Raw genomic sequence first — 11243 nt, forward strand, 5'->3', positions numbered from 1 at the left:
GCAGCGGCGAACGGTATTCCGGAACCGTTGAACCAATTTCTAATTACGGAGACCTTTCTTCTGTACAATTTTTAACAATGCAACTATGAATCGTTTCGTCGTTAATGTAAAGTTTCATGTTGTGGCCATTTTCGCATACTCGTTTGTCAGGTAAAAGACCTCTTTTTTGAAAACCTGATGTCGCATCCACCTGATTACTTGGTAAATTAAAGATTGTTAACCTCATATTCACAAAAAAACGCTATCTGTATATTTTTAAATAAACAATTCGAATTCGAAAACCTTGAATAATACTAGAACACGCTCCCAGAGCAAAAATGCAGCAGAGTGCTAATATACCATCACATGGCGAGGAATAAGAATGCACAGCCAAATTTTGGCGAGATATCTTGGTTCATTGGCGATTCAGTTTCGGGAGCGTAAGAAAGAAGTACCTTAAAACTTATATATCTACATAATTATTGGAGGTGCCAAGCCAACAAGAATCGGCGTCATTTTTATAAATTTGCAGGATTAGTTTCAAATGTTTAAATATAGAAACTTCTTCAGTTGCAGAGGCGAAAATGATGAAATTGACACCTCTGCTAAAGCAGTAGCAATATGAGGAAGAAATTCAAGCTACTGCCATCATCTATTGATGAAAATGAAAACTATAAGATACTTTCCTTAAAAGGTGGGGGTAAAGACGAATTGGAACTGGGATCGTTAACTAGATTTGAAAGATCCTTACGAATGTGAAAGGGCCTTTAGAAAATCTAATGCACCTGGTCCTGGTCTAGAACTGAGAATGCAGTTAAATGTTTAAATTCTATTACCACCCCCAGTAATCGTTATTTGGCGTGTTATTTTAATTCAAATTTTTATGTTATGAATTATTTCTTTTTCAATGTAATTTAAATCTTAATAATTGTCTTTCCAGACGGAGTACAAGTACTGCTATGATTTGCTTCTGAATTATATCATGAACTACCATCATAAGGGCTGAAATACAGATGAGTCCCTCCATGTTCAACCAATGACCAACAAGCAGAAATAATTTCTCGAATCTCGGTGCCTACAAAAGAGCGAACAGCGTACATCCCAGAGGAGATTCGATGCCCTCGATCCCCAGTTATCCAAGGGTCCACTTCTACACATTTATTATTCCTATATTTTTTCTGCATTTCCTTTTTTAAACGTACTGCCCGGGGTCGTGTTCTGCAATAAACCCTGGTTTCACGAATGATGTCAGAACGGTGCAAGTTATATGAACTGTTGCAAATGGAAGGTTGATGTGTAGTTGTTATCAGCACTTGACTGTGCAAAGTGTGAAGCAAAGTGTTTTATATAATTTCATTTTCTTTGTTCATACCAAAAATCTATAAGCAAAAATGAAAAAATTCTATAAAATTTCTTAGAGTCAAAAATAACTTTAAAATGTTTTACAGAATTATAGACACGAACTTTAGACTATTTTATCTTTTATATTGCATTCCTTTATTAATTAATAATTTATAGTAAATAATTTTTCAAATAGATAACTCTAGGAAAAACTACTAATCATCACTATCTCTCATGCGAATCATTCGTTAATTATCTACTCTGTTTTCAGACAGATAACCTATGAAAAGATTACTAATCTTCACTATCATTCATGTAAATCATTCGTTAATTATTAACTTGAAGTCTGTTTCGAGGTAACGTAACCTCTGAAAAAAAAATACTAATCATTCACTTGTGTAAATCCTTCGTTAATTATGTACTCTAAATCTGTTCCCAGGAAAGTAATTTCTGAAAAAATTATTAATAGTCACTGTCACTCATGTAAATCATCGTTAATTATTTACTCTAAATCTGTTTCCAGATAACGTAACTCCTGAAAAAATTGCTAATCGTCAATATCACTCATGTAAATCATTCGTTATTTATTAACTCTAAGTCTATTTTCAGGTAACGTAATATCTGAAAAAAGTACTAATAGTCACTATCACTCATGCATATCATTCGTTAATTAGTTACTCTAAATTTGTTCCCAGATAATGTAACCTATGAAAAAATTACTAATCGCCATTATCGCTCGTGTAAATCATTCGTTAATTATTAACTCTAAATCCCAGGGAACGTAACCTCTGAAAAATTTACTAATCGTCGCTATCACTCATGTAAATCATTAGTTAATTATTAACTTTAAGTCTGTTTCGAGGTAACGTAACTCCTGAAAAAATTACTAATCGTCAGGATCACTCATGTAAATCATTCGTTATTTATTAACTGTAAGTTTATTTCCAGGTAACTTAATATCTGAAAAAATTACTAATAGTCACTATCACCCATGCACATCATTCGTTAATTAGTTACTCTAAATTTGTTCAAAGATAATGTAACCTATGAAAAAATTACTAATCGTCATTATCACTCGTGTAAATCATTCGTTAATTATTAACTCTAAATCCCAGGGAACGTAACCTCTGAAAAAATTACTAATCGTCGCTATCACTCATGTAAATCATTAGTTAATTATTAACTTTAAGTCTGTTTCGAGGTAACGTAACTCCTGAAAAAATTACTAATCGTCAGGATCACTCATGTAAATCTTTCGTTATTTACTAACTCTAAGTTTATTTCCAGCTAACTTAATATCTGAAAAAATTACTAATAGTCACTATCACCCATGCAAATCATTCGTTAATTAGTTACTCTAAATTTGTTCAAAGATAATGTAACCTATGAAAAAATTACTAATCGTCATTATCACTCGTGTAAATCATTCGTTAATTATTAACTCTAAATCCCAGGGAACGTAACCTCTGAAAAAATTACTAATCGTCACTATCACTCATGTAAATCATTCGTTAATTATATACTCTAAATCTGTTTCCTGATAACGTAAATCCTGAAAAAATTACAATCGTCACTATCACTCATGTAAATTATTCGTTAATTATTTACTCTGTTTTCAGAAAAGGTAACCTCTGAAAAAATTACTACTCATCACTATCACTCATGTAAATCATTCGTTAATTATTAACTCGAAGTCTGTTTCCGGATAACGTAATCTCTGAAAAAATTACTATCACTCATATAAATATTTCGTTAATTACTTACTCTATATCTGTTTCCAGATAAGGTAACTCTCGAAACAATTACTAATCATCACTATCAATTAAGTAAAATACAATTTACTTAAAAGCTTCCTACCATTGACTTTGCGTTTCTGTTTTATCAGTTGGTAAGAATGGTTAGTACGACTGAAACTGAATTGTGATAAGATTTTCTTCGATCTCTTATTACTAATCGCACGATGTAGATAGTATAAATGAAAAACGAATATAATGCATGGAAACATGCTAAAATAGTTTTTTTAGTCAATTTACAAAGCACTTTTATAGCTCTTGTAGATTTATATACGTACTTAGTACAGCAAACATACAATAAAATGTTCTATTTGTTATACTGATGCACACTGCGTAAAAGGTGTACATATTTACGGTAAAATATTACAACTTTATAATAATTTACTGCAATAACTAAACTTAAATCAATAGAACAATAACACTAAAATCGGCTTTCATTCCAAAAAGACATGAAAAATTATTGAGTTTTATTAGTCTAACTTTTTTTTAAATATTCTTGAGGCTCAAACATAGCTTTATAATGTGATGAGGTCTCTCCGCAAGTCTTTTAAAAATATTAAAAAAAAAGAAAATACCTCTTAACTATATCAGTGTAATTACATCTCTTAACTATGTCTATTATATTGTTAAACATATCTATAAACTTCCTAAGAATAGATTCATTGAGCTAATAATTAATCCGTTCTTAGGAAAAAAAATCCTATTATATTTATTGTAACATTGTTTATTATTATACGAATGCAAGAGGTGAAGTATATATGTTATGGTGAAACACCGAAATCTGGAGAATGTCGACTTTCACCGGTGAATGTCAACATTCACATAGTCTCTTGGTGTATGTCCGAAATATTTTCCAAATACTCTTATTTCTGACTTACACCGGTCAATGTCGACATTCACCGTGTACTAATGGCGAATGTTGAACATATAAGAATAATATATTTCCTTCTCCGTTATTCATTCGCGAAAAAACGCACTTGAGACTCAGAATAAGAACTTAAGAACATAAGAACTTAAAACACACAGTACATTCAAAATGAGAAAGGAAAATAATAGAAGTTATAAACTTACCAAATTATGTGATTCAAATCTTATTTATTGCAACAAACTATTATGACACTTTGAATTGCACAAGAGGCCCTTGCTTTTACAATTGCATTTATTTGTGGAACACTTTCTTTTAGAATGGCAGCGTGTACATATACTCCTCTCTTTTCGACCTACACCAGAGCATATCTGTGATTGTCGATATACACCGGTGAGGGTCCGAATGTACAAGAATGTAAAGAAATATTCGATCTTTCACCGACGTATTTGGTGAATGTTGACATTCTCCGGTGAAAGTCGACATTCTCCAATTTCGGTCTTTCACGGTAACATATACACTATACACTGACTCCATAATAGTCTTTATGAGCCCTTTTCACTTCTATGTTTTGGTTAGTTGGTGTATACAGTGGTACCTCCATATACATCATTAATCTGTTCCGATTTTTTGACATATACCAAGCAAGTTTTCCAATAAAAAGTAAAGAGAAAATGTCTGAAAGCTTTCAGATTTTATATTAAGCCCAAACGAGCATCTTTTTAACACTTTGTGCGTTACCTTTATTTATTATGTTCTTTGTACTTAAACCATAAAATGCAATTCAGCAGCAATATCACAAAATATTTAAAAACAGCATATTTTCAGAATTTCCGATACACAGTCTCGCGCGCTGCAGATATTTTTTATTATTATTATTACAGTGTTGTCATTGCTCGATATGAAATCGTTGAGTTTGTTAATCAACAATTTCTTAAGGTTTCACAAAATTCGAAGTAGATAGACAAACAAATTCGAAATTTAAACTACGGGCATCCAAGTGCCCATGTTCGAGTGGAGGACTACGTTATTCAAAATGTAGCTTCTTTAAATATAATACATGGCGATAATATTTGATGGCAATAGTTTGAAAAGTGAACCAACGCAGAAAGTAAAACTACGCAAAATGCCGTTTTGAGACTAATAACGCTTTGGGTCTAACGCCCCTTTGGGCTAATAATTAATCGGTTCTTAGGAAAAAAAAAATCCTATTATATTTATTGTAACATTGTTTATTATTATACGAATTAACATTGTTTATTATTATACGAAACAATTATACGAATGCATTGTTTATTATTATACGAATGCATTGTTTATTATTATAGGAATGCATTGTTTATTATTATACGAATCCTATTATATTTACTGTAACATTGTTTATTACATACTGTGCATAAATGAAACACTGCACGTGATACTGTACATAAATTTTTTTCAGCTATCCAGATCAGAAGATATTTTTCGACATGCTCTAACGCTCTAATCTTTGTTTAACAATAGATTTCATCTCTTTTGTAACTTTTTTTCTCTTTTGTGTTTGTTTGCCTCAACTGTAGACACCATCCTCCTCGGCATACAGTATACGATAACCAGGTCCCAGATACGCATGCGTTCTTTATACTTCCCAGCAGCCCTTTTTTCAACTCCTCTGTGATCCTAACAATTTTCGTCGTTGTTTGAATCTTCTCATTAACTTTCTTAAGCTCATTGCTAATGAATTTACGAAACATGTCCGCGAAAAAACACAAAATCACATGGAAATTCGGAGTTACAGCGTAGGCTGTTTACAGAATAGTAACAAAAGTGAAACTCATACTCATGGACAGTCGAAGCTTTGTCTTGAAAGAGGTGAACCAATGTGTTGGGAGCAGATTCGTGACTCATCGAACTCGAGTTCGAATTCCAAATAAATATCGTACCTGTACCACATAAAAATTCTCCTATGCAAACAAACAGGGCGTATTACAAAGCGGATGTGTACCGAGGCGCCACTGTACTTTCAATTGCAAAAATGTTCTAAATAGCACAAAGGTTCCCATTTTAAAATTTTTTAATTTAAGATCATTTTTCTAAAAATTACGAAATCTGATATTCTTTCCTGTCTTCGTCATATGTAGTCACATTCAGCAAAACGTTTATATTTATTTTAAAAACTAAAACACAAAGGAAAAAAAATGGAGCACAAATTTAGAATGTTTAAAGCAGACTTTTACGCTCGCTGAGTGTAACTACCATTCTGAAGAAATATCAGAAATAATAAATATCGTTTTTCAGTTCATTGCTCCATTTCAAAAACCCACAAATTAACAATTTCCGAATCAGCAAACGCTTTTGATGACGTAATCTGTCGTTTAAGGACTTCATTCTGGTTTAAAAAAAAAATCTATTTCATTAACATTTAATTTTGTAAAACATTATTTATTACATACTGTGCATAAATGAAACACTGCACGGGATACTGTACATAAATGTTTTCCAGCTATCCAGATCAGAAGATATTTTTCGACATGCTGTAACGTTCTGATCTTTGTTTAACAAAGATTTCCTCTCTTTTGTAACTTTAGCGTGTTTGTTTGCCGCAACTGTAGACACCATCCTCCTTGGCTAACAGTATATGATAACCAGGTCCCAGATACGCATGCGTTCTTTATACTTCCCAGCAGCCCCTTTTTCAACTCTTCGGTGATCCTAACAATTTTCGTCGTTGCTTGAATCTTCTCATTAACTTTCTTAAGCTCATTGCTAATGAATTGTGGTTTCTAATAAATAATGAAATACATATATTAGCTTATATAAATTCGAAAACAATACCCGAATAATAAATTAACCACGATGACATCAATCGGCAACTACTGCATGTTACACATTAAAATATGTGTGTGTGCGTTTTCAGTAATTATCTTAGCTATACTGGATCAAAACAAAAACATAAAAAATTTTTATAGAAAATACATGGTGATTCAAAAGTAGAGGAACAAACTTCTAGCAGAGGCAGTGTACACGTAGACGACTCGGAATCCTAGAGCAATGTAAAGTGGGAAATGCAATCCTAACGAGGTAGGAGGGATATTAGGGGCTGTTGCAGGAAAACCATCGACAACCCCCCCCCCACACACACACACACACAAATATGTTAGGATAGAAAATATGAATATATCGTGATCCCAAATTGACATTTAAAAACCATAAGCCATGATGTTCCTAATAACGAAGCTGACAGAAGTGTCTTAACTTGGCCACACGCATAATCTCGGATGTTTTCAAATATACCGGCCCTTCGTGGTAGATTAGCCACAAAGATTTGCCATTTCAAAACGCTCTGTGCTTTTCAAAACGTCCGAGATTCCATGGAACGTCTTAAGCCATGTTATGAAATGTCGATGGCCTTCATCATCAAAAAAGTCTTTTGGTCTTTAAATGTCAGTTTGCGATAGCGATGAATACCAACAATTTTCCCCCTGCTAACACTGATCACCTGGAGGATAAATAAAGATGGGGGAATAACAGGCCAATAATAGGGCGGGGGAATCTTTATTGAACGATAATTTACAATACATGTACACCTTGCATAAGAAATTGGGACAGTTCTATCTCCCATTCTACTGGACCGATAGTCGAAATTCAACTTGCGTTTTCTATGTCTGGAAAACGCGTCTTAGGATATAGTATATTAGATTTATATATAAGCACTGTTCTAACATAGGTATTTCGACACAAAATTGGACTTTTTCAGAAATAAAATACCAATGTTTTTCCATATTACAATTCTACGACTCAAATTATGCCTAGATATTAAATTTTGTAATTTTTAGTGCGAAATTAATAGAGAAATTTAAGAGTTTATCTTGGTGCATTTTTTTTCAGTATGCGCCAAGAATAATTCACTTAACGAATTTCTTAATTTATGACAACCTATTTTTCTTTTCATTGTACACGAGCGGAAAAAAGCTCATAGTTCGTACTTTCAAATAATTTTAACAAAGCGCGTAGACCACATTTCGCGGTATTATCACTTATAACAAATATGACAAATTTGAAAACGCCCTAAATATGTAAATTCGCTTGTATCTTGGGAAATTTTTTATAAAAAACTCCAATTGCGCACTTATGCTTAGAAATACATAATAAAAGCACCAACCGTTCACCCCTATCTCGTTAGGGCTGCATTTCCTACCCTGCGTTGTATGTAATTCCGAGTCGTCTAGGTGTACACTATACCTCCCAGAAGTTTGTTTTCCTAGGTTTTTATCACCCTATATGTCTGGTAGAAATTTGCTTTTCTAATGCTTGTAAAATTTAATGAGAATTACATAAACGATTTTAAACTTCTAGAAAGATAGTTTACTATACAGTAAAAAATATTCAGATTTTTTATTTCAATTTTCAAAATTACTGTTCATGATTTTAATGTGCAGTATTTAAGTAACATGCGCAAAGAATTTAAATATTGACATATGACATATTATAAGTAATCTGGTTTCATGAACATATAGTAAGTTTATAAGCATTTAGTTTAGGCAAATATTCTGAAATATGGTATAAATATTTTCACCTTAATGCATTAATATCTCAAATATGTGTATTTTCTTATCTGATAAAAGTAGACGACATTTTAAATGCTTCTCGCATAATAAGTAACATAATCATATTGCATTATCATGTAACATATTGGCTTTAGTAACACAAATTCTAAACAAACTAAAGAATTACCTAGGAAATCTTATCTATTATAATCTATTATTTAGTACACAATTTTTACTTGGTTGCATAACTTAACTCTAAGAAGCTAACAAAACAAATGCAGCAAAAAAATTCATCCATTTTACCGTAACAGCAATTTTTAAATTTTACTCTAAGCGTGGGTCCAATCTTACTAATTAATGTACACGAGGCTTTAAATCCAAATATCTTGCTTGCGATGTAAACCGTAAATTCTGTACACCAGTTAATTCAGTTCTCATTAGAAATGTCTCTAGCTACAGTTTTTTCTCTACGAATACAATCGAGCTTCACAATTTTTAAATGACTCCATAGATTAGACATATACTGACATGCAGTATGAGGTACTGATAACGCAGCATTCATTTTTAATGGTATAAAAATAATTTCCATGGTTACATATTCTAGAGATGGACAAAACAGCTCTTTTATAGGATCGAATCAGAACCGCTCTTTCACTGAACTGAGTCTTTTTTTATGACTCCCCGCTCCTTAACAATAGCCTTGATGAAAAACATCCAGAAGCATGAATCGAAAGTGATATGGGAAGATGCAGAGAAAAGCGGAAAGAATCGAATGAGCAATGGGATCGGAAATGGTTAACCATGTTGAACAACGAAAAGAATAAGACGAGCAGTGGGATCGGAAGAATCGACTCAACCAAAAGCTAATAATATCTTGAACTGGCTTCTTTCAAATGTATTTTTAAAGTCCCTAAAACATCTTTGCTACACAGAACTACCAATAAAAATCTATAATAAAACAAAATTGAAGAAAAGTTGGAAACTGATAAAAATTAAACTCTCTTTTAACATATATGAATAAACATTCTTTTCTTCCCTGAAATGGGAATCGAACTTTCTTGGCATACACCCAAAAAAAAACTCGGCTCTTTTTCCATGAATCATGCATTACTCTCTCAGTAAAGTGATTCAACTCGTGAACGAATACTACATCTCCATTCCTGTCAAGCTTTCGACAAGAGCTTCTCTGTGACCTGTAAAAGAGCTACCACTCCATTTTCTGGAATCAACTGTTCATTCGTTCAGCAAAGTGAATCGGTTCTTCGAATCAGTTCCGGAGCGGATCGTTCAACTCTAATATATTCTATAAACACTGAACTGAATTTATTATCATGTTCCACATCAAAAGAATGCTTTCATTAAGTTTAATTACCTAAAATTGTAATAAAAATATAAAAGAGAAAGTGTAGATGTATTAATTTTTAACATTTCTTATAAAAAATCAACTTTCATACGAAAACTGAACGTTTAATAGCCGCATGAAACACAATATGTATAATTTTAAGAAAATAAGCAGGGGATAAGCAACCTCACAATTTTTCTAAACGTTTTGATTTCATATTCTTCCTTAACTCAAGAAATATTATTAAGCAGGGATCTTTACCCTTCATATTTCATAAAATGCTATAATTTCCTGAATATATCATGTTATGAAAGTTTGGAAGCTTGGAATCGTTTTCGAAGTCATATTCATAACAAATTTTATTAGCAACCATTTTCAGAAAAACTGCATTAAAATTTTAAATTGTATTCTAAATTTTTATTTGCTTTAATGTAATTAATTCGGAGAAAATTAAGAAAGAATGAAACATTTGTAGCTTTTTCTAATAATATACCTGCACTTGCAATGAATGTAATACACTCAAAATAAGTGCTGGTGTTTATCAATAAAATACCAAACGTTAGAATCTGAAGAAGCATTTCTATATCACTTTCGTTAGTAATTTGTAGAGTACAATTAGTATAACACATAATTTAAAAAGTATACAAAACACATTAAGAAAGCACAGAATAGTGATATACTACATAAAGTAGGAAAGATGTAAGTAAAACATATATTTGATACTAGAATTTGTAAAAACCTGTGTTCAAGTGCACATTTATATTACTTTAAATAAAATGCATACAACAGGGTAAATTTATAAAGTAACTAGCTAAAATGGTAAACATTTTTAACGATAATTTTGTACTCAGTTTAGATCTTAGAACTGTTAAGGCAGAATATGTAACGTAATAATTGAAATATCGAGTAATATATAAGATACTTAAGTAACAGGAGTAAATTAAAAAGTAAGAAGTTAATATGTAATTAACTGTGTTATGATTATTCAATAGATTCAGATACTGTTAGATTTGTAAAAATCATTATGTTGAAATAGCATTCTATTATGTACAAGTCTATTTTTCAACAAACGGTGAGTCATAATGGAATATTCTGAGAATTATCAGCATTATATGTAAATATGCTTTCTCTTCTGAAATTTGGATAGTTTTACGTCAATAAAAAGTTATACTTTAATTATGTGATTATACTGTTTATTTTCTGTCTTAAAGTCATTAGCGTATATTCTTGTTACATAACATAACATCTAACAAAAAGAAAAATTATTAATACATCCTGAAGCTATAGCTTGACAACACCTGCTTTTCAATAACTATCTTTTACTATTTTTCGAAAATCTACCAGGAGCGCCAATAATTTTTTCCATTATTTAAGATTACAAGAGATAATATTTAAAA

The 11243-nt window shown here is 31.6% G+C and overlaps 1 protein-coding gene across 1 annotated transcript in view; it reads left to right on the forward strand.

Moving 5' to 3' along the window:
• The window catches only part of LOC118184887 (receptor-type tyrosine-protein phosphatase kappa-like), a 640424-nt gene extending 629399 nt beyond the window's left edge, over positions 1-11025 (forward strand). Inside the window, exon 16 of the mRNA XM_085812647.1 lies at positions 920-11025. Within this exon, the coding sequence (XP_085668773.1) occupies positions 920-985 (66 nt within the window). The 3' untranslated portion in view covers positions 986-11025. The remainder of the gene's footprint in view (positions 1-919) is intronic.
• Positions 11026-11243: the final 218 nt, after the last annotated feature.

The sequence above is a fragment of the Stegodyphus dumicola genome, chromosome 3 (genome assembly GCF_044657685.1).
Source record: "Stegodyphus dumicola isolate Sdum_Otavi_A_Nest chromosome 3, ASM4465768v1".
Classification (NCBI taxonomy): Eukaryota; Metazoa; Arthropoda; class Arachnida; order Araneae; family Eresidae; genus Stegodyphus; species Stegodyphus dumicola.